Source organism: Juglans microcarpa x Juglans regia, chromosome 4D, assembly GCF_004785595.1.
Source record: "Juglans microcarpa x Juglans regia isolate MS1-56 chromosome 4D, Jm3101_v1.0, whole genome shotgun sequence".
In the NCBI taxonomy this organism is placed as follows: domain Eukaryota; kingdom Viridiplantae; phylum Streptophyta; class Magnoliopsida; order Fagales; family Juglandaceae; genus Juglans; species Juglans microcarpa x Juglans regia.
In genome coordinates this window covers 3,081,653-3,106,741 of record NC_054600.1, presented here as the reverse complement: position 1 = coordinate 3,106,741, position 25,089 = coordinate 3,081,653, and the positions used below count along the sequence as shown (strand labels likewise).

General features: G+C 35.0%; 2 protein-coding genes and 1 long non-coding RNA gene across 5 annotated transcripts; all 3 read right to left on the bottom strand.

Moving 5' to 3' along the window:
• Nucleotides 1-1,421: 1,421 nt before the first annotated feature.
• LOC121259759 (topless-related protein 3-like) lies at nt 1,422-13,452 on the bottom strand. Of its 2 annotated transcripts, none has more exons than XM_041161494.1 (25): nt 13,059-13,452; nt 11,811-11,990; nt 11,406-11,519; nt 10,461-10,619; nt 9,599-9,773; nt 9,344-9,473; nt 8,439-8,554; nt 8,177-8,312; nt 7,958-8,067; nt 6,828-6,897; nt 6,683-6,756; nt 6,508-6,603; nt 6,340-6,432; nt 5,218-5,345; nt 4,786-5,020; nt 4,532-4,699; nt 4,350-4,436; nt 3,719-3,871; nt 3,520-3,630; nt 3,245-3,424; nt 3,034-3,162; nt 2,784-2,879; nt 2,266-2,448; nt 2,011-2,186; nt 1,422-1,862 (listed from the first exon to the last, which is right to left on the bottom strand). In XM_041161494.1, exons 1-25 carry the CDS (start codon nt 13,136-13,138, stop codon nt 1,649-1,651), a joined length of 3,393 nt encoding a protein of 1,130 aa, XP_041017428.1. In that variant the 5' UTR covers nt 13,139-13,452; the 3' UTR covers nt 1,422-1,648. The 2 variants fall into 2 exon arrangements, with proteins under 2 accessions (XP_041017428.1, XP_041017427.1); XM_041161493.1 differs by having other exon boundaries at nt 1,422-1,865; nt 13,059-13,451.
• Nucleotides 13,453-18,415: 4,963 nt separating this feature from the next.
• On the bottom strand, nt 18,416-24,138 carry LOC121258989 (ribonuclease 3-like). Of its 2 annotated transcripts, none has more exons than XM_041160458.1 (3): nt 23,770-24,138; nt 23,445-23,673; nt 18,416-18,867 (listed from the first exon to the last, which is right to left on the bottom strand). In XM_041160458.1, the coding sequence occupies exons 1-3, from the start codon at nt 24,073-24,075 to the stop codon at nt 18,749-18,751; spliced, it is 654 nt and encodes a 217-aa protein (XP_041016392.1). In that variant the 5' UTR covers nt 24,076-24,138; the 3' UTR covers nt 18,416-18,748. The 2 variants fall into 2 exon arrangements, with proteins under 2 accessions (XP_041016392.1, XP_041016391.1); XM_041160457.1 differs by lacking the exon at nt 18,416-18,867 and adding an exon at nt 22,940-23,309.
• LOC121258990 lies at nt 21,679-22,569 on the bottom strand. The gene is made up of 2 exons (XR_005939494.1): nt 22,192-22,569; nt 21,679-22,091 (listed from the first exon to the last, which is right to left on the bottom strand). It is a non-coding gene; the product is annotated as an uncharacterized LOC121258990 (long non-coding RNA).
• Nucleotides 24,139-25,089: the final 951 nt, after the last annotated feature.

Below are 25,089 nucleotides of genomic sequence, written 5' to 3'. Positions count from 1 at the left end.
TAAAAGTTAAATTTCTCTTACAAGCATAAAAAAATGTCATTTAATTTTGGCTAATCCAATCAGAATGCTCTGAGGCATCGAAGTACATTGAGAAGAGAGGCGGCTTTTAACTATAGACTAATGTGCTCTTGGGTTCATGGGCCCACGTTAGGCAAAATGAACTTGTTATCTTATTTTAGTTTCTTAGTGAACAGGTGTTTGCAATGGGCTGAGCCCATGTTATTAGACTAGTTAATTTGTTGCTTTTATTTTATGAGTTGTTGTGAAGCCTAGGGCTGCAACCCGAGCAACCCGTTCAACATTTGGGCCCGACCCGACCCGAACCGCCCTTCTTAATCGGTTGGGCAGAATCGACCCGACCTGTATATTCAACCCGTGTTTTTTTTTTTTTTTCAACCCTCCTCTTCCTTCAAGCCATACTCCCCCGCAACATTGTTCGTGCTCTCAATTTCACTTTTCACTTCATGGATTGTAAACCCAAGATCCCTACTGCCACTACTGCTAGCTCGTCGTCGACTCGCCGTCAGTTGCCTCTAGATCTCTATCCCGCCGTGCAGACACCATCCATCGACTCCCTGTTATGGTTCTCAATGTAAAGTGAAGTAAAAATCTAAAATAGAATGACTGAGGAAATAGAAATGGATTTACTATTGTGAAATGAATATAATCAGGAAAATGAATTAAAGAGAAAATGGTGCGTTGCGTGAGAAAAGTGAAACGCTTGTGAAGTGTTTGATAAAATGGGAAGATGAACTCAGAAAACTCAGATCGTCATGGTCTTGGTTCTCTCATAGTCACACTCCCAACTCATTGAGCTCGACAACCTGGTCTTCATTAACGAAGTCCTCCACCTCACCGCTAGTCCCGTCCTCCGTAACTAGTCTTCCTCCCTCAACTTCATCCATGAGTTCCACAACTGCTACAAAATCAAGGAAGACCTTCGGACTCTATACTTTCGACGGCAGCGTTAACTATCCTGAAGTAGTTTTCGATACTTAGAGAAGGGTTTAAACCGATTTTGGAAGGGGGGCTTGGGTTTCATCTGCAGATTTTATAAACGGGTTGTACGGGTTGAACCTGATCAAGAGTTAAACCCATTTTTGGATTCGGGTCGGGTCGGGTCACTAATTTTTTGCACAGGCCTAGTGAAGCCCAGGCCATGTTCGGGAAGGGCATTACCATTTGGCATTCAGTTATTTGTACTGAACAGTACTACTCTGTTGTCTTTATCCAAAACGTAATAGAACTTTTCTTTCAATTTCCGTTTTCTCACCCTCAAAGTGGGATATTTCACTATCACCATTACATCTCCATCAGATATGTTACATCCCCACAAATTAAATTTCTTCTCTCTCTCTTATATAAACCCCAGAAGCGATTAAAATCACTAAATTCATTTATCAAAAGGAAAAAAGAAGAACAAATGCATACACCTGTTTCATTCAAGGAACAAGAGATTACAACATCCAGTCCGTTTTATGAGTTTGACCTACAACAAATTACGTATACAAGAACAGATCTCTAACCATGAACACTTTTATGCCCAAGCTTCCCTTTGGAAAGGAACAAATGGGAAAGTAAAATCCTAAATATCTACGCTAGTAAAGATACAGATGTGACTAACTTTACTTGTAAAATACAAGAAATCTCATCTTTGTGTTTGATCAGGAGTGTGGTTGCTTGTGGTCGATGATGATCCAGTCCTGCCATTCAGTATTCCATTATCAATAGGTGGAGTCGATCCCCACTTTCCCTCTGATTCAATCGGCTCTATGACCTTTACAGACCCATCAGTCAATCCAATGGCAAATTGGTTGGAATCCAGAGGATGCACAGCAACAACAAGGGGATATGCAGGTTGGCTTCTACAAATTAATGCAACAAAAATTAAAAAGACACGTACATCGATAATGATAACTCGGAAATTAGCCTTAATACATTTCACTTGCCCATCATGTTTTAGTTTACAAATATATATGTATGCGACAGATATTCAACACCATAACTTACCCGCTTAAAGCTGCCTGGGACAAATACACGGATGGGGCAATACGACACCTTAGTCTAAGGCTATCAGCATCAAACACCCCAATATTACCGTCGCAAAAGGTGGCAAAAACCAGTTGACTATTGCATGAGTATGCAGCAGAAGAAATGGGTGCTGAAAGCACGTCTTGTGGGATCCACTGCAACGAAGAATGCATAAGATTTTTTACCAAGCTTATCATCAGATATCATTCACAAACATTTGACTAAACTTCCTACCTGCTGGATGCGGTCCATCTTGGAGGTATCATATATAGCTAATTGTGTCTCATGGACTACCAGCAAACGGATTTGATCAGAGTGGAACTGTACTCGAGTGTCACCAGCAGGTGCCTTTCCAGATGGTATTTGGACTGCAACTAACTTCCTCTTTTCCCATGTGTCAATGGTCCACACACAAAGCTGCCCAAAATAGTTACAATCTATTGAAACCAGCATCTACTAAAAAGCAAAGGACAACCTACTAAAATGTCCATGAGTTTTAGATTTTATATTTTGATACAATGCACGCCAGTAGCCTTGTACAATGTCCTCTAAACTGGGAACAGATTTAATATAAAGCAACACAGAAGGCTTTTGATGACGACAACTGGAAATAAAGATAACCATTCAAGACGAACTGTCATGCAATAGATGGCTTACACCAATTTATCAGTATTCTTTTCTAAGCTACGCCAAATCCATATATTTTTCCAATATGATGTTAAATAGAGAAAAGAAATGCACAAGACATTTACTTGAGCATCTGCACCCGAAGAAACCAGGACATTAAGATTTGTCGAAAAAGCCAAACCAGTAATCCGCTTCTGATGACCCTTCAATTTTGATTTAACCTAAAACCAACAAAAATATAGTTTAAATTAAGAGAGCACAATACAAATCCCCAGAAGGTGGGGGGTTGAGCAATTTTAGGAATTGCCTCATCCACTCTTTTTTTCATAGGTATACAATTTTATTGAATCAACTAAATGGGCAAAGACCAATTACCTCATCCACTCTAACATTATATATGTGGACAGTTGAGTCCTCCATTCCAATAGCTATGATGTTATTATCCTGGGGATGGAATGCTAAAAAGGTAGAAGCAGGGGGTGGTGGCATGAATGTCGTCATTACCTACAAACAACGGCAATTCATTACCAACCTTTAAGAATCCCAATTCTGACAAAGTTCACAAAGCATGAATATACAGACATACCTTGAATGTCATCATGTTAAATAATGAAACCTTTCCACCACAGGCTGACATTACGTACGAGTCATTCTTTGATAGAGCTATACACGGAACTGCTTCTTCAAGGTTGACACCTGAGACATCATTAGTCATGAGAAGACCACTGTTTGGTTGCCAATGATTTGGAACGACACTGGCAGTGGCCTTTAAACACAGACTTTAGAAATCTCTCCCTCCTTAATGATATCATGCAAACGTCATGAAACATAAAGGGAAACAAAGTAAAAGTGAACTTGCACCTTTCCACTTGGATTTTGTTCATTGCGTGTCCACTTCCACAGCTTCTGAACACCATTTGCTCCAAGTGCCAAAACCCCAACACCAGAATTTGTATATAAAAGTCGTACAACCTATATATAAACATAACACTTGAAGCACCATCAAGTAGATAGACTTTATAATACACTAATTACATAATTACACAATTTTTTAACACACCTTGCTGGAAGAATCTGTGCCATCAGGCATGGTAACAAATCGACACTGGACAGCATCCATAATTTCAGACAACTGCCAAGGTTTAGTTCTATCAGTTACATCTTCCACAGTTCTTGTCTTTTCCATGCTTCTACCCGTGGGATCAACGCCGTTCTTAAAAGACAGTTAAAAACCAAATCAACTCTGATAGAAAATATTTGCCAAATTGCAATTCCTCATAAAAGAAGGAATAGTAGTAGAAAGAACTTCTCCGAAGAAGCCAAAGCAATATCATAAGCAGAAACAAAATCTTAAACAGCTCAGCACCAGATTCTTAACCTGTCACCAAGTATGTTTTGTGTGGAGGAACATGTTCCCCTCACATGAAAGCAAAAGTTTAGAAGGCAGGCTCATAACAAGCAAGGGCACCACAACCAAAACTGCAGAGAGGAAAGCGTTCTGACTGCTTTTTTTCTTTATTGGTATATTATTACTAGAACTCAGAACTAGATAAATCAGAGGATTGCTAGTTCCTCTTCCTGTTTATGATATGTTGAAAATAAGCCGACGTATATAAATATTGCAGCTGCAACCAACATATATACTTCTAGAAAACTTTCATATCTCAAGTTGTAAAGTTCATGTTGCATACAAGAATTGGAGAAGGCCTAACAGGGGAGCCCCTTTCCACTTTACAATTGACTGGATTGACATTTGTGATGGCTGAAGAGCCAGAAACCTAAGGAATAGACACAAAAATGAGATCCCAATAGATTTTGCAAAGTAAACATTCTTTATGAAACAATCCAACTAAACTAAAAGATTTGTTTCAACCTTAACTGCAGCAGATTCAATGGGTGATCTCAATGCTTCAAACGATTGGACTTCAATTGCTCTAAAATATCTGAGACCAACAGCATTTGCAAGTATCTTAAGTCCATTGTCTGCTGTAGTAACAGCAAGAAGATTCCCATCCTTGTTGAATCTCAGGCGGGGAACACTCTGAAACAATTGACATGAAGGTGTAATGGTATAGTTTATAAAGCATGTACTAGAGAAGAGCCATAAAATCACCCATGTATACTGACCGACAGTCCACCCTCTGCATCAATGCTGGTGAGAACAGTGGTATTGTCCATATCCCAAAACTTTATCTGGCTATCTTCACCAGCCGCCAAAAAGTGATTTTGTGTTGTGTCAAACTGTACAACACCTGCTGATTTCTTTCTAAACCCAGTATAAGTCCTCTTTATTGCTCCTTCACTTTCGTTCCATTCAACTAGATAAGAATCCCCATCTTTACTTGTCCCACAAGAGAACAACCTGAACAAGAGATGAACCAGTGGGAAAATAGAATCAGAAACCAAACAATTTTAGAATAAATAGGAATAACTGGTAATCATGATATTGGACAAGATACATTTCATTAAGATATGAGAGACACGTCTACAATGAAATAGAGTGAAGGAGTTATGATCTCCTAAGTATTTAGTTTAAATCATAACTTTGGCCAATCTTACCTACTTCCATCGGCACTGTAAAGCATTTTAGTACACCAGTGTCCAGGAGCATCATAATCAACTCTCGAACCCACATTGTCATACAGCCAGGCCTTTATTTTCCCATCAACAGCGGTCGAGAATATAAACTGCATTCATACATGCAACCCTTATGCTACTAGAGCATTTTTGCACTAGAGAAAAGTTAATCAACCTTATCTATGAATTATGTAAAATGTCATTTTTCCTGGGGCTCAAATTTATTTTTTATTTTTATCTTTTTCTTTATTTAATTTTTTTAATAGTCGAGAGAAATTTGCTGATTGTGCAACACAACAAAAATTCAACAACTTATTCTAGCCCCGAAAAATTTGTCCCCCTCCCCCAAACAAAAAACAATCTTGGCTTCATCCTAGGTCATCGTGGTGCAACTTTAGTGTAATACCAACAGAAAAGAGAGTGCCAATGATGTAAACAACATAACAAGGGAACATTTGGGCGGGTTGCTTAAAGTATAAGAACCAAATGCAAACCCTAGACGCCTCTTTCCAAATGAGTTTTAACAATTGTGCTGACTTCAGCAACTGCTCAAGTTGACTGTAGTTATCGGGTTCTAGATATGACAGCAATGTGGGAATACTTGTGTGATGATGGGGTGATTCGGCTGTATGGTAGCAGTGAAGGCAGTTATGTCATGAAGGTGTTGGCTGCAAAGAGAGCCATCATCATGGTGGACTTTTCATAAATATCCCTAACATTATCCAATAGCTAGATAGGGTACATATAAATTATATTTTGATAGTTGTATTTTATCTCATATTATAAATATACCAATTAATTTAGCAGGAGCAACTATGGGCTAGATGATGTCAATAAACAGGTGAAGGCAGTCCAAATAATCAGGTTCTATTATTGCCATTATAGATCAAGTAAGTTCAAATGCAAATAAGTTAAATAAACCTTAGGAATACTTCCTAAGCCTCCGTTGTGTGAGTTTAAAACACTTATCTTCAAAAGTACAAGTATTTTGGCAAGAAAACACTGAATGGGCTTGAAAGCTTTCATTACTTGAATAGCGATGACTGTACTCCAAGAGTGTTGGCAGGCAAGTAGACAACCGATTTTACCCCTTATCTAACATACCTGAATATTCTCCTTGTGATGAGGACAGACAGAATATACTGGTGCCTCGTGACCTTCAAAGTTGAACAGCTTTCGTCCCGTCAAATCCCACACCTGTTCAACTTCTTCCATTTAGAGAAAATGAAGGTTTTTTCAAAAATCCCAACAGATCATGAGAATATTCCTCACATTTATCAGCTTATCATCCCCACAGGACACAACACATAGTTGTTTATTTGGATGAGCAAAAGCCAAGTCATTCACACCTCCGACATGGGCATCAATCTGCAATGACAAGGAACACGAGTCAAACTACAGTTACAAATTTTGCCCTGAAAACCAATCAGAAGCAATATTAGTTCACCTCTACATTTTGGCGCAGATCATTTGGTCCAGGATAAGCATACAAGTGAATCAAATGCTTGGAAAATGCAACTCCTGCAGCAGTAATACTAATAAGATACATGCTAGCAACTTAAAATTTCTTTGTAAAAGCATTTTGAACATACCCACAAAACTTCCATCTGGACTCCATGTAACTCGGCTGACAGATATTGGTGTATCTTTGGCGACAGAAGCCTGTATAAACAATCATTTTAAGACTCCAACAGGAATGTAGCTTCACAAACTCAAGCATCATTGGACTTGTATTCCAACAAATCAATAAGTTAAATTTCAGGATAATTTGGTGCTATATAATCCAGCCCCACCTTGGGAATATGAATACCAACATAGATTTTTTTATAGGTAATCAAGGAGTTCTATTAATAAGAAGAGACGGCATAGCCCAAGCACAGGATGTATACAAGAGAGGTACCTAACTAGAGTTTACAACCGAAAATGGAAAGGCATGGACACTTGGCCCATTAAAATCGATGAACCAGCCCATAAGAACAAGGTTTTAAAAAAAAAAACTTCGATCCAATGTCCTCTCGCAATCCTTGAAGCTCTATCATTTCCCTCCCTCCAAATGCACCGTCACATACATATAGGGCCCTTCCCACTTGAAGATTGCCTTGAAGGAATATCCAGCTCGCTAGAAAGTCCACCAGCCTTCGAGGCATGACCCATGAAAGTCCCATTTCCACAAAAAAAAAATAAATAAATAAAAAAGAAGCTAAAAAATCATCTCATACATATAGGGCCCTTCCCACTTGAAGATTGCCTTGAAGGAATATCCAGCTCGCTAGAAAGTCCACCAGCCTTCGAGGCATGACCCATGAAAGTCCCATTTCCACAAAAAAAAAAATAAATAAATAAAAAAGAAGCTAAAAAATCATCTCACATGGTCTTGGTCGCCTCACAATGTAGAAGCAAGTGATCTACTAATTCCCCATTCTTCTTACACATGCAACATCAATCCAACACCATTACCAGACGTTTCCTCAAACCCAACATAGATTATATAACTAATAGAGGTAGTCATGGGAGCCAAGTCCCATATTGGCAGCTTTCTAGGTGAAACTTGGTTTTATAACTAATTCGAGATCCATTTCAAATTGACTAGTCTTTCTGGATTATAGCATATATGTGGCTGGTGCTTTCCCTAGGTTGTTACAATAAATTTCTCAATTTGTAAATTATAATATTAACTTACAAAGGATGAGACCAATAAATATAAATTAATACGAGTAAAAACCTGAAATGCCAACGGACAGGCCGTCATATCCCATATCTTGAATGGCTTTGAAACCAACCTCTCACACGACACAATTTCCCAGAGAGTAATTTCCCCATTATTAGAACCAACTGTTCAACGAGACACTACAGGTCAGACAATAGGAAGAAATAAATCTAATCTATTTGGTATAAACTTAGCTATTAAGTAACTGCAATATAGACCAAGATGAAATGATACCAAGAAGCAATGTTTGATGAGAAGGATGAAAATCCATGCTTGTGACAATGGATCCTTGATGAATGGTCATAGCTACTGTTCTGGGCAGGTCATCCAGTGACCAAGGAGCTTGTTGTCGCTGGGTTGGATATGTGACCTGAAAATTGTAGCACAAGAAAGCAATACCAAGATTTACCAGTAAATACAGTTTAGTTGCAAAGAGACAAGAGGCAAGATGAAATATTCCAAAACATATGAGGGAATAATATATTTTCGAAGGTACCTCTTCAACAGATTGAGCAGGCCGCAGTCGTTTCATTAGTTGTTCATGATCGGTACTCTGATAATCCACCATACCTGGGGTTGCTGGAGGTGTTCGTGGACGTTTCAAGATTGGAACTGTTTGAATAAAGTAGATAGTTAAATAATAGTAGGAATCAACTGGATCTCATTATTCAAATCATAGCAGGCTTGATCCTGTAGGTTGCATGGTGAGTGAACAACCCTCATCACCCAAAGAACAGCAAAACATCATACCAAAAATCCTCCAAGTGCCTCCAGATTCGTATAGAGTTAGGATAGAAGTTTATATTCAACCAGAAATTATAAACTACTGACGGTGATATTCTGCACCTCTTCCCTCTAGATAGGTGTACTTCCTGTGGACGAACTTAGATGTTTTTTTTTAATACCTTATTTCTGTGGGCTTGAGCCATTGTCTTTAATGGAACTAGTGTTCATGATTTTCTTGTTTCTTTTTTCTAGTTCCTGACTTGTAACCAGGTTTCAGCATTTGTATACTTCCTGTGTACTTGGGCTTTACCTTTTAAGCCTATTAATGAAATCTAATTGCTTATCAAAAAACATATATATATATATATATATATATATAGCACCTCTTCAACCATACTCCCACCCCTCCCCCTCCCCCTCCCCCTCCCCTCTCACATTTTTTCTTTTCCAAACAAAATAAGAAAAGCACCTTTTCATCCAACCTGCCTAGGGTTAGGATCGATTTTAATAAGTAAACTTGATTTTGACAAACATAAGGGCAAGCCCACATCACCAGAAAAACGTTGTTGGCCAACTTGGTAGAAGTTGCATTCTCTCCAACTTCAAAACATGAAATTCTCTTTCAAAGCAAAACGAACCACTTGAATGGCCGTTTCGACTCATGAAAAGTCTAACCTTGATTCTGTGGAACAGGTATGGATGATGCAGTAACAACAGCAGCTTGGACAGATGAAGAAGCAGAGGCATTGGCCATCCAACCTGCTAAAGCATTAGCATTTGCAGCTGCAGCAGTGGGTGGAAATGGCTATACACATATAAGGAAAAAGGAACATCAATTAGTCAACAAAGGAAATTTTTTATTTTTACTATGCTTTACAAAAGTTAAAAAAAGAATATATATTAATTCTTCTTAGATGCATAATATCATACACCATGAGCTCCAAGAGAGGTATAAGCAGTAGGCTTTGCAACTGCTGCAACTGGGAGATTGACTGGTGTTGGTGCAAGTGGACCATTTGGAGGTGAACAAGAATGGTCTGTGAATAAAGTTTTAATGTCTGGGTTTGGCCTTGGGTTCTTGCATAGCTGGTGCTGCCAGTTCAAACTACGTAGACAAAGTATTCATATTTCAGATGTCAAATAACTATTTATAGGCACAACAATCAGAATCACTAGAGCCACATATATGATAACTCAAAGAAAAGCAATGATCATCCTCCATATCCTCGCTATTCTTATTTATTGTATATTGAGAGATAGAAAACATGAATAACGCTCCACTTGTTTAAGAAAATAATTTTCTTTGAAAAAAAAAAATATATATAATTAGTACAAATCTCAAAATAACAATAACTACAGTAATTCACTATTGCCTCATAAATGGGAACAAATAAGTAAAACTCAGGCTGTACTAATGTTAAAAGGTGGCAGACTAAAACAACCATCCCTACTAAGAAAAGGGAACTTAGAAAAGAGCAGGAAATAAGTAGGCAGCAGCTTCTTGAGCATAATTGATACACATAAACAATTTAGAAAACACAAGATGGTAGTATAATGGCACACTAAAGAAAAGGAAAATACTTTAGCCACAAAAGGATTACACAAAAGTAAACCACAAACTGATGTGGCTTGATGTGATACGTCAGATTATAAAACTACTTTTATTGTAAAGTAGATCTAATGGATCCCATGAAACCATGTCAATTTGTGGATTTATTTTGTATAATTTTTTTGTGTCTATAGCAGTTCTCTAAAGAAAATATATTGTAAACCTCAAACCTCTCTGCCATACCTTTGATTTATAAGAGTACGCAGTCTTGATGACTTCAGAGTGGGGAAAACTAGTTTATCACGAAACAGGGGATTTGCTTCTATCAGTTTTTTTAGCTCAATCAACATTATGCTACGGGCTGTTTTGGTATCACCATACTTGGACAGCTGCTCATTTTCCCTGGTAATTTAACATAAGAAAAAAAATCACATTATCAGATATATATAGCTCTTGAGTATGTTTTATGACCGACAGTACCATATATCATAATTTGTGAAATCAGGAATCTTCCTTGGAACTCCAGGTCTTAGATTGTTTTTTCTTTCTTGGGGAAAGGAATATTCATGGTGAGACTTAGCCATGACCTGATAAAATTGGGTATTTAACTCAGATTATTATTCAACAACGTCCACAAATATCCAATACAAAAGGATAGCTTGTCAGTCTGGTTCAACAACCTGGATCATCGTCCTGTCACCATCCTACATGCCTGTCATTTTTCAGGGTCTCTGGATCATCACTGGTTATAACTGCTGTCCAAGACTGCAATATATAATTATGCCATTTTACACCTAATGCTTTTTGTGAAATGAGAACAAAGAGTTGGTGCTTCATTAGGTTTTAAAAGAAGTGTGGGAAAAGTAAAAAAATGAGACTTAAATTTTGTCTCATACGTTGCCTTGGTTTTTATGAAAGAGAATATTCACCCCAACTGAGCCAAGTTGCCAAATGCAGCTCAATGAAGAAAAGCTTTCATTTTTTCAAGTTTAGAAAGTCCAAACATAACAACAATAATAAATAATAAATAATAGTAATATTAATAATATGCCATACCCAAGAATTCTCAACCCATATTACTTTCTTTAATTACTCTTTTCCATCGATTATAAAATAATAAAAGTAAGGAGTTGGCCAATATTACACCAGTGAATCAATTTTTCTTCCCATAAAGGTGTGAGAAATTACCTAAAATTGCCAAGAGTTAGAAGCTGGGTGATTTCTTTGTACAGTTCTTCATGGAATGTTGAGAACACTTTCAAATCATTCACCAATATTTCAACAGCTTTTGCCTTGTCTTGCCTATAATGTGATGTATCACATAAAGAGAAAATTAAATTATACCTTCCATAAAAAAAAAATACAAGAATATCTCAATAAATGTAGATTTACTAGGAATGGACTTCTAAATTCGCTACTACGTGGGCATACAACTTGACATGGCAGTGACACGTCCGTCCATTTTGAAAAAAAAATAAAAATTGAGAACCATATATTGATTGATGTGGCACTGACACATGTCAATGAGACATCAGCTTGTACCCTTTTGTCATATTGAATAAAGTAGCCGTAGCAGAAATTGATTAAATATACCGATCAAGAGCTTCAAGATACTTCTGCTTCCTGATTTCAAAGAATATCTTCATGGAGTATCTATTATCATCAACTTTGGTAAATCCTGATAAATACTTCTCTACTTCTTCCCACTCTCCAGCCTGAACTTTCTCCTCAAAGTACTTCAGGTTGAAGAAAAACCCTGATTCTTTCTCAAGCCTACAAAAGAAAGCATTTTCTTGTCAAGCAACCTCACATAATTATCAGGTGATAAGATGTTAATTCATATTATCTAAGATACATCATTTTATCTAAATCTAAAGTTAACAGGCCCTTCACTCAGCCCATCTAAAAAATTTAAATGGCTTAAGTGAATATTTTTCTTTCATTTATTCTTCATATTCATATTTACGTCTTTGGCTTTCTTTCCCAAAGTTTTTACTAGCAATTAAACAGGAAACAAGAGAGGGGAACCTAGTCTTAAGTGTACATTTGTCAGAACCGAATAAGACAAAACGCCCGAGGCTACGTGACACTTAATGCAGTATTATTGCCAGTTTTACCAAGATTATCGTTTTTAGGAACAGAACAACCTAACAGAAAATTTTCATGCATTTCCCCTCTTTCCCCTTTCCTCTCCTCATTTCCGCCCAAAACCAAAGCCTGATTTTGAAATTCAAAAAAAGTTAGTACAACATCAAATTCAAGAGTCGGGCTACTCTGCCGCCTAGAGTAGCCCACTCACTTTGACCGCTAGTTGCTTTTGCAACTTTTTTTTTTCATTTTTCTATTCACATTTTTTTGATATATTTAAATATTTAAAAAAAAATGCACCAATGCACTTAAAATCACTTTCTTAATCATTAAATAAAAATAAAAAAATAATTTTTTTTTCCCAGAGCGCTCTACTAGAGCGGTAAGAATTGGTGGGCAAAGTAGTTTTTTCCCAAATTCAATACTCTATATCGCCCAGAACTAGACAGAAGCCAAAAAAGCTTACCCTTAACCAAGTCAATACAACAATTCAGCTCAGTTATATAATAAAAGAAAAACAGTCATACATACAAGCTTCAAATTCACAATTTCCTCGGTGACCACACAAAACCCAAAATGCATACATGCATGCATGCATGCATATAAAATTCAGAAATTTTCCTTGTCTTTCTTTCATCTCCATCCATTGTCTCAATAGCCAAAGACACGCAAACATAAATACATAAAAGCCACATGCATAAACACGTATTTGCATAAACATATAGCGGGAGAGAGAGGGGGGAAGAGACTCACTTATGCACAGACTCCTTGAACTTCTCCTCCTCAAGGAATTGGAGAATAAGAAACACCAATTCCCTGCTCAAAGAAGACATCCTTTGCCACCCAAAAACGCCCCAAACAAAACCCAATATTCCAGGCCCTACAAACTCAGACCACCACAAAAAGAGCAGAGGGAGAACTCCAAATACCCCACAGAAAACGCACACGCAAACAAACCCAAATCAAAACACCCAGAGTCCTAATCCAAACTCGCAAATGCTCGAGCAGCGTCAGAATCCCCGAAAATTCCGCTGCTTCCAAGGATTCCACTGCACGAATTCCGATGTTTCTAGGGTTTCAAAGGCTGCGGATAAGAGAGAGAGAAGAAGAAGGGACTTGGTCTCGCTATCTTCGATGCGTTTGGACAGGGGTCCTATCTCTTTCTATCGACCTATCAGTGATAAGTACACGTACATATCTAACACACAACTCAGAATATCACCTGGTGAGTGATAAGACAAACCGAAGCTGTTTCGGATTCAAAGACACAAATTCAAATCTAGTGAATATTCGGTAGGCACGTCCAGTCATGTCCTGATTCAAATCTTGAAGATTGGAAGTCAGTCTACGCTCGTTTTCGGCTGCGCAGGAACAGTTTACATTGAGTATGATTTTAGATAAAAAAATAAAAGTTAAAAAATATTATTTTTTAATATCATTATTATTTTAAAATTTGAAAAAATTAAATTGAAATTTAAAAAAATTAAATTATTTATTATATTTTATGTAAAAAATTAAAAAAATTATAATAATTAAATGAGATGAGATAAAATATTTTTTTAATTCCAACATAAGCTAAGATTATTTTCTATCCATAATATGTATAAATATGAATAGAAATAATTTTGTACGCTAATATTTATGAATAGTTACAAAATAATAACAAATTATTTATAAATAATAGTAAATAATTTATAAATAATAATAAATAATTTATAAATAATAATAAAATAATCTGAAAACATCTAGAACAATTATATCGAAGAGAGCCGTCAATGCTGTTGTATGTGACTCTATTTCCCCAATTTGGTTATTTTTTGGCAATTTCGTGTTAACCAACAAATCTAAGGAAAATTCTACATAATACATACTAATATGTAATTTATTATTTTTCTTTTTCTATTTAAATATCTAATGTGTCATGTGTCAATATATATATTTAAATAGAATGACAAAAATAATTAATTATATATTAATGTGTAATGTAAAAATAATAAATAATATTTTTCTTTAAAATATCCCAACAAATATAAATGATGAATATAAATCTTTCCTCGCGATTATTTCCTGCTAGAGCAGTAGACTAAAAAAGTTAATGTAGAAAACTTTATTTAAAAAATCATATTTTGATATATTAAGACATTCTAATGTATAACAATGAGAAATGCTTTAGCTATTAAGAGATTCATAAAAATAAATTTACAAAATAATGTGATATAATAGATTGTAAAATGACTTTTATTATAAAATAGATTTAATATATAATATAAGGTTACATCACTTTGTGAATTTTCTTTTATAAAGTCTCTTTATAGTTTTTAACACTTCTCAATAAAAGTATGTCATATTAAATAAAAATAGAGTCTTGATTATTATTTTTAATTATTTGGAGTCTAACAACAACTAATGTATCCACCACCCATGCTTTCAAATAGAATCAGAAATTTTAACACTACAAAAAAATAAAATAAAAATAAAAAATAATCTTTTTAAAATAAATATAATAATTAAAAATTTATTTTTACTATAATTTATCAAGATTCTCATATTATTAGAGTATTAAATAATTGGAAGACTATTTATTATTATTATTATTTATTTATCGATAATCCACTACATTGTGACTAGATTCGGGTTGATTTATTAAATATGTTTAAATAAAATCTTAGGCCACTTGAGTTAAGTCTGTAAGAATTTCGGATTAATTCTTAGTTTTTAAATAAAAAATTAAAGAGTTATAAATAATATAATAAAACGAAAGAGAGATTCAGATTAACTTATGCTTGGAAGATGGAATGAGACACAAAATTTTCATCTCATCTTATCTAATTATTACAATTTTTTTAAATTTTCACACAAAATATAATAAACAATTTAACTTTTTTCAATTCTCAAAACAATAATAATATTAAAAAATAATATTTTAAACTTTCATCTAAAACTAAAAAACTCTCATCTCACTATCCAAATCTAACTAATCCAGAAAGTAATAATTCCAATTTTCTGATTTTTTAGAAGAAAAACAAGAAAACCTAAGATTTATAAAATTTTAAATGTCGTTTGGATAATAAGATGAATTGAGATGAAAGTCGAAAGTTGAATAAAATATTGATAAAATATTATTTTTTAATATTATTATTATTTTAAAATTTGAAAAAGTCAAATTATTTATTATATTTTATATAAAAATTTAAAAATATTATAATGATGAGATAAAACACTTTCATTATCCAAACAATTCTTAATTTCTAAATATATCTTTTAAAACCTTTCTTGGATTGAGAGAGAGAGCCCGCCGAAAAAATAACCTAATTATGGGGGTTTGATTAGTTTTGAAGGGGAGATAAGAATTTTGGGATCAAAATTTTTTCCAAATAAACTTTTATAATTCAATAATGAATAATGATGAATAGTTTTCTTTTTTTTTTATTCCGAATATTATTAATCACCTGTTAAAAGCTTGGAAAGGTACTAACCATATTATTGCTAAAAATAAATTATTTATATTTATATTTACATTTATATTTATATAATTATATTTAAAAAAGTATTATTTGTTCTTAGACATTATTTGGATTCAAAAAGCATCTCAACTCATATTATCTAATCATTATAATTTTTTTAATTTTTCAAATAAAATAAAGTAAACAATCTAATTTTTTCAAATTTTAAAAAATAAAAATATTAAAAAAATAACCTAATAATATTCAATTCAATTTTTAACTATTATCTCATCTCAATTTAACTTGCTGTCAAAACTTTCTACAGTATAAATTAGTTTTTTTTTTAATTTTAACATTAAAAAAACCTAAAATACCGTACAACAATGTTGCATCACCTTCAAAAAAAAAATTGATAAGTTCATATCACTTTTTGTAACACTTTGTATAATAATATTATAAAAATAAATATTTGTATAAAATATTTTATAAAATAAGGTTATTTTTTAAAAATATTTTTATTTTATAATATGTATTGTGAAATGTCTGGTATCATATCAAATACCGTAACAACCTTGAATTTTTCGCGGAAAGACAGTACTCTGCCCGGAAGGGACAAATCTCACGCGCCCTTTAAAGGCGTCAGCATGTGCAGCGTCTAAAAAGCTAAGTATCCAGGTGGCAGTAAGTGGATAGGCGGACCCTCCCCTCTGTGTTTCCGGGCTTTTGAAAAGTTGTATGACTTATCGATAAGTGCTGGTGATGGTCCTGATGGATCTTGTTTACTAACTGTAAAGTGTAAACAGTTATTATTATATGCCCATTAAAAAAAAAAAAATCAGTTATTCTTATATTTTCATTTTTTAATATTTTATTTGTATTTTATAACGCTGTTCTTTAACTTTACGATTTCTGTTTTTGGTAACGGGACAGTTAGGGGAGGTCAAGCCTCGTTTGGTTACAGATTAATAAAAATTAAAAAATTAAATTTAAAACTATTAAAATATATTTTTTAATATTATTTATATTTAAAAATTTTTAAAAAATAAATTATTTATTATATTTTATGTAAAAATCTAAAAAAATTATAATTATTAGATAAGATGAAATGATTTGTATAATCAAATGAGGTTTTAAAGAGTTGGGTCCAGTCAAGTAAGAGGGTCTTTTTACTGATATGGATAATAATATACTTATAATTATTTAATAGTAAGAATTAATCTAATTATGTCATTTATTAGAAATAATTTTTAATTTTATACAACTACTTTCTATTTCATGGGAGTATAAAATAATTATAAAAAGAATTGTCCAGTCTATTTTTTAATAAAGAAATATTAAAAAAAAATTGTCTATGTTTTTACTTTTAGGACATAAGCTATAAAAGAAAATGTCCTAAAAGTAAAAACTCATTAAATGAGATTCATTTAAAAAAAATTAATTTTTTAACAGTATATCCTATATTTGCTCACTTAATATATTTAAAGGAGAGTGTAAAATTTACACAATCTATTACTATACAAATAATTTATCCAAAAATAATCGAGAATATAAAAATGTTGACTTCCAAGTAATTGTTCTCTCATTCTCCTCCTACTCTCTTCTTCGTCTCAATTTCTACTATATTTTAATTTCTATTAGTAAACATTAAAGCGTAAATCTGGCTATCATGCATATATAATATTGAACTAAATTTAAAATAAAAAATAGAGAATAGAAAGGAAAAAATATCGGAATATTACCAGGAAAAATCTAAGTGGAAATGATTATGCGCATTAATACGCGCATCCATTCAATACAATTGGTTAGAAAGTAGATTTTATTGAAAACAATGCTAATTTGAATTTAGAATATAAAAGCAACAACATTAATATGCAGTTTGGTATGCAAACTTGCTTATACATAACAAAATATCGTCACCCTCCCATAGTGTTTATTAAATCAGAAAATACAATCATCACAGCAGCACACCATGCAAGCCACCTCATCTACGCAAGCTGCCACAAGACATCCCAGTAATCAGCAAACTTTGCATTTACAAGATGATTCCAGAAGCAAACGAGGATAACATTCTGTTAGGATTTTCTATAAAGTTTGTTAGGCATATATTCTTTTTTCTTTTTTCTTTTTGCCTTCCTACACATACTATATATAGTATAAATGACCACAGTTGTAATGCGACAGTTTTTATCAATACAGAGCACATTCATTCCTCTGCTTTCTTCTTCGTCAAAACCAAAACCAACATGGTACCAGAGCCATAATGGCTTCGGACAACAATAACCCATCGCCTCCTCCTCCTCTTCCTCCAACCAACAAAAACCCTAAAGATCCCTCTAGCCCATACTTTCTCAATCCGAACGATGGATCTGCAACTCTTCTCACCAGCCATCTTCTCACAACTGATAACTACCATCCCTGGGCACGCACCGTCGTCGCTCATTAAGAATAAAAAAGAAATTGGATTTTATTGATAGTATCTTACGGGAACCTACTAATCCTAATGATCCCTTGTTAGAACCATGGATTGAATGCAATGACATGGTGATAACTTGGCTTCAAAATGCAATGTCAATGGAAATAAAAAATAGTGTCGTGTATGTTGATACTGCTCATGACCTATGGCTTGAGTCGGAGCAACGATTTGCACAAAATAATGGTCCTCGAACTTATGAACTCAAGCAGTCCATTAATTCTCTTGTTCAAGGTGATGATTTTGTTAGCCTCTACTTCTCAAAATTGAAAAGGCTTCTCGATGAACTTCTCAATTTTGAATCCCTCCCATCATGCACCTGTGGTGCCATGAAAAATGTTTTTGAGCACTAGCAACATGATTGGTCCATGAAGTTTCTCATGGGGCTTCATGATTCATTTACCAATATCAAAGCTCAAATTATCTTGATTAAACCCATCCCAAGTTTGAGTGAAGTCTATGCCTTGGTTCAACAGAAAGAAAAACGCAAGCAACTTTCCAATCCTCCCACTTTACATGATACCCTTGCCTTAGCAGCAAAATCCACTTTCTTCTCTAACCAAGACAATTCCAAACCACATGGCTCTCCAAGGTGAGAAAGACCATTTTGCAATAACTGTAAAATTCCTGGTCATTCCCTGGAAAAATGCTTTAAGGCCAATCCAACTCTTCAGAAACCCATGTGTACCCACTGCCATATGGTTGGTCACATTGCTGAACGTAGTTTTAAGTTGCATGGCTATCCACCTAGCCATAAACTCTTCACTCGAGGCAAAGCACCAGACTCCTTTGCTAACCAAGTCAGCTTATCCAACCAAGAACAGATCAATGAGGATTCCCAAGCTGTTCTCACCAAAGCGCAATATCAACATCTCTTGGCTTTACTACAACCTCAAGCTACATAACCTTCTGTTAATCAGGTTCAAATTGATTCCACACCCTCCTGCCCCTCGGCTTCCACCATGACTGGTATGAATTTCTGTTTCTCAGCTTTTCAATCCAATTTTCCACTAACCACCACCATCCCTTGGATAATCGACACAGGAGCAACAGATCACATGATCTGTTGCTCCTCCCTTTACACCAGTCCACCCACTCACGTGTCTCTCAATGTCAAATTCCCAATGGTCATCATGCACAAGTGACCCATAAAGGCACTGTCCATCGTAGCAACCAGCTCATTCTTCATGATGCTTTATGCATCCCCACATTCAATTTTAATTTGATTTCAGCAAAAAAATTAACACAAGATCTTTCATGTTGTCTACTATTCTTCACTAATGAGTGTTATTTACAGGACCTTTTTCTTGGAGCACGATTGGGAAGGGTGAAATTCACAATGGTCTATACCACCTCAAGTTGACAACAGTTTCGCCTGTTGCCCTCTCCACTGTTTTTTCTGCTTTACCATACAATCATTTTTCTTTTTCTAACTCTGTTACTTCCCGTCCCAATGACCAATAGCTTTGGCATTGTCGAACGGGTCACCTATCCAATTCACGGCTTTCCTTGTTACAAAAAGACTTACATAATCTTGCTGTTATAAATACAAATACACCGTGTACTGTTTGTCATTTTTCTAAGCATCACTGTCTACCATTCTCATCAAGTGAACATCGCACTTCCAAACCTTTTGATCTCATACATTGTGACATATGGAGGCCTTGCTCTGAAGTAGCATACGATTGTTCAAAATTTTTTCTAACCATTGTAGATGACTACACAAGATGCATCTGGTTGTATTTAATGAAAAATAAATCTCAAACCAGACCTCTTCTTCAATCTTTTTGTTCTCTCATTGAGACCCAATTTCAGTCCAAAATTAAATTCATTCGCTCAGATAATGGGGCTGAATTTGCAATGACTGATTTTTATTCAAGACAAGGAATAATTCATCAAAAAAGCTGTGTTGAGAGTCCCCAACAGAATGGTGTTGTCGAACACAAACACCAACACATTCTTAACGTTGCCCAAGCATTACATTTTCAATCTGGTATTCCACTTTCTTTTTGGAATGATCTAGTGTTAACTGCCACCTACCTTATCAATCGCACCCCCTCCCCTAATCTACAAAACAGCAGTCCATATAAATTGCTCTTTCAGCAAATACCAACATATACTCACTTGAAAACCTTTGGATGCCTCTGTTATGCATCTTCTATTAAACAAAACTGCCACAAGTTTGATTCCCGAGCTAAACAATGCATTTTACTTGGTTATCCTTTCGGAATCAAGGGTTACAAGTTGCTGGATTTAGCCACCAATTCCATCTTTCATTCTCGTGATGTCATATTCTATGAGCACATTTTTCCTTACAAATCATCCTCCATTTCCAATAATCACAGCAGCACATTACATTCCATGCCATATTTTCCTCTTCTTGGTCCAACCAATCATTTACCTTCACACATTCCTCCCCCATCTAATACTTCCAATTTTACCTCCCAGCCCCATTCCCCTCCCACGTTATCCACCCCTCAATCACCCATCTCTCAAACTACCCCTCCCAACATTCCCTCTACACCTCGAAGATCCACACGAGCAAAGAAACAGCTTTCCTACTTGCAGGATTACTCTTGTCAACAGGCCATTGTGACTTCTCCTTCACAGTCAACTTCCAAGATAAAATGTACTGTTGCTCTCTATCCCTTGTCCTCTTATTTAACTAACAAAAAATTTTCTCCCAAACATGCTGCCTTTGCCGCTACCATTCTTCAAAATTCTGAACCCACCACCTATTCTCAAGCTGTGAAGTTTTTAGAATGGCGCAAAGCCATGGATGATGAGATTGCTGCTTTGCAATTGAATCACACTTGGGATGTTGTTGATCTGCCTATCGGAAAGAAAGCAATTGGTTCAAAATGGGTTTATCGCCTCAAATACAACTCAGATGGCTCTATAGAAAGACACAAGGCACGCTTGGTTGCTAAAGGGTATATCCAAGAGGAAGGACTCGATTACCATGAAACTTTTTCCCCCGTTGCCAAACTTGTCACAGTCAAATCTCTATTGGCTATTGCTGCTGTTAAAGGCTGGAGTTTGCATCAATTTAATGTAAACAACGCCTTTTTATATGAGGAATTAAAAGAAGAAGTATACATGAAGATGCCTCCTGGCTACTCACTTCCCAATTAAGACAAAGTTTGCAAGTTAAAGAAGAGTTATATGGCCTCAAGCAGGCTTCTCGTCAATGGTATGCCAAATTCTCTCATCTTTGCTTCAATTTGGTTTTCATCAATCTTGAGCTGACTACACTCTTTTTACCAAAGGTAATGGTCCTTCATTCATTGCATTACGTGTCTACGTTGATGATATTATTGTGGCCTCTAATGATCTCAAAGCTGTTTCTGATTTAAAAGATTTTTTAGCTACCAAGTTCAAAATCAAGGATCTTGGTCATCTAAAATATTTTTTGGGCTTAGAGGTTGCCCGAAATCCTACTGGGATACAAATTTGTCAACGTAAATATGCATTAGACATATTACATGATGCTAGTTTGCTTGGTTGTAAGCCAAGTTTAATCCCAATGGATCCAAATATTAAACTGTGCAAAGATGAAGGTCAGTTGCTGAATGATCCTAGTGAATACAGGAGAATGGTTGGCAGACTCCTTTACCTCACCATTACACGACTTGACCTCTCCTATTCAGTTAATCTTTTGAGTCAATACATGGCATCACCACGGGTTCCCCACCTCAATGCTGCGTATAAAGTGTTGCGGTATATCAAGAAATCTCCAGGACAGGGTTTGTTTTTCCCATCCTCATCTTCATGTCACTTGACTGTTTATTGCGACTCTGATTGGTCATCGTGTCCTGACACTAGGCGTTCCACAACATGCTATTGTGTCTTCCTTGGCCAATCTCTTGTCTCCTGGAAATGTAAGAAGCAAACAACAATGTCAAGAAGTTCTGCTGAAGCAGAATACCGCTCTATGGCATCTGCTTCATGCGAAATCATATGGATCAAGTACCTTCTCGTTGATCTTCAGGTCCTCCATCCTTAGCCAGCTACACTCTATTGTGATAGCAAATCAGCCTTATACATTGCCTCTAATCCTGTCTTCCACAAAAGAACCAAACACATTGAATTAGACCCAAACACATTGAATTAGACTGCCATCTAATTCGGGACAAAATTCAAGAATGTGTTCTTTCCACAGCCTACACACCATCGAACTCTCAGCTTGCAGACCTCTTAACTAAGGCTCTGCACTCCCCTACGTTCTACTCATTGTTACTCAAGATGGGAGTTACTGACCTCCACTCTCCATTTTGCGGGGGATATTAAATCAGAAAATACAATCATCACAACAGCACACCATGCAAGCCACCTCATCTACGCAAGCTGCCACAAGACATCCCAGTATTAATCAGCAAACCTTGCATTTACAAGATGATTCCAGAAGCAAACGAGGATAACATTCTGTTAGGATTTTCTGTAAAGTTTGTTAGGCATATATTCTTTATTCTTTATTCTTTTTGCCTTCCTACACATACTATATATAGTATAAATGACTACAGTTATAATGAGACAGTTTTTATCAATACAGAGCACATTCATTCCTCTGCTTTCTTCTTTGTCAAAACCAAAACCAACAGTGTTAGACAATTACCTGATGATGACATAGACTGGTTTTTGTAACAAATAAAAATTATGAGCAACTTTAACATCATTAAAATTAATTAAACCCCTCACAAAAAAAAATATTATTAATTGTATGGGATTTTTCGTTTTATTCATATTGCTGATTATATTATATAATTAGGGATACATTATAAGATTATAGAATTAGCTGGAATTACAGTAGTAGACGTTGTACTTCATGATCATCATCTTAAGTATAACTTATAGGAAATGCGATCTTGCTGGAATATTTACCGCATGATCGAGAAACGGTTAATATTCGACCAGGGCAATCCACAAATTTAGTCACTTCTTTGTCTGTGCAAAGTCTTACTTCGACCAGCCGTTTCGGCTTGTTTTTGTTGCATTTAAGTACTGCCCCTCGTCGCAGTTCAGACCTTCGAATGGCTTCAATGTACTGTCTGAGAGAATACTTTTTATTTCGGCCGGGAGTAATCGGCGGTTCTTTTTTTTTTTTTCAAAAAAGAAGAACAGTACCATAAAATAAAATAAAAATTCGTGTTAGTCTTAAATTTTTTTGGAAAAAATAATTTAATAAATAATATTGACAGAAAGTGAATAAAAACTTAAAAATATTACTATGTGCTGCAAAGATTTCAAGCAGCGGGGCTTGTTTCCACATTCCACAAGTTTTCTTGAAGTACTCTTTTTGTTTAGATTTGAAATTGAAGAGGCAACAGCCATGCCTTTCCCATTCTTGCTTCCAAAACTTTTTGTTCTGCTCATGATCTGGTGATGAGCTTCGACCCTCGATCAGGTTCGGCCAGCTTTTATTCATCATCTCCATGAGCATCTTGTCATTTTTCAGCTGCACAAAACAAAAACTACTGCATGAAGAATGATCATATATATGCATAAAGCTAGACTTGAGGAACATATATAAAAACATTATTAAATATAAAACCTCGTCATAGTTAAAAGGATGCTTTCTGCAAATTTTTTTTCTTGTAGAAGTACTATTGCAATCGTATGACTTAAGCTTATTATGATTCTTGATCTTCTTCTGTGCCCAGAGTCCGTGAATGGTGAAATTGCCAGGAAGCGGGTTGATACAATTGACGTTCGAACCTTCATGGCATACTGATGCAGGCCATTGAAGGGCCAAATAGAAGTAGTCAAAAGAATGATCATGATCCCGCGGGTAAATGTAAATTCCGATCGCCAAAACCAAGCAGCTAACAGACATCACTTTCGTTGTTAATGCAACCATGTTGCTGTTGCAGTAGTACTGCAACCACACATAAAATGTTTTTTTAAGTTCAGAAAACTTGGATGTTGGGACATATGTATATATAGACAGATCGACCTATAACTTTATATATACTTAGAATTATTATAAGAAAATTACTTATTTGTGACCAGTTATTTCTAATCAAATGATTATTTTCAACTAAAATAAATCTATTTTTATCATAAATAGTAATTTTCATCACAAAAAAATATCACAAATATCCATTTTTCTTATTGTGAATCATGCAGATGTAAAATCAACTCCGAAAATTCAAAAAGGACACTGGTTGGATGGATGGGTCATTAATTGCAATCGTTCATTTTCTTTCCTTTCATTTATGGTTATCATCCAACTTGCAAATATATTTCATCATCTGTGAGCCATTTGATCATTGTTGACTACTCAACAGTCTAACCATGTAACCATGACTCTATAATTAGGCTATATTTGACTACTTCATTATTATTTACAAACTATTCACTATTTTTTTATTAGCATTATTTATTATTTATTATTATTATTTACAGATCATCTGAAATTATTTCAATATCCAAACGTAACATGATAAAAAGTAAGGCTCGATATCAATGTAGCTAAAGCTTACGACACCTAACAATGACGATTTTGCATGTAGATCTTACATTATGTCTTGCTCATTTAATATTGTATGAAAATTTATACAAGCAACAATAAAGTTTAACGACCATTTTGCCTGTATTTTCATGAAGTAGTTGAACATAGGACTCTACATCATTTAATAATCGAGTCCGAGGACTACCGAATAATATTTGTTCATATTCACACTTTTTCACTCAACGCCAATGACTCAATTTCTTGGTCTAACAATAATGATCATGGCGTTAAAATATATAATTGCATACGCTAATTCTGAGATTTCATTAAAAAGACAAAAAGATATTCTCCGGAAAATAAATAATCAATGAGAATGTTTAAACCTCATGTTCTATCCCTTTAAACTTTTTTTTTTTTTTT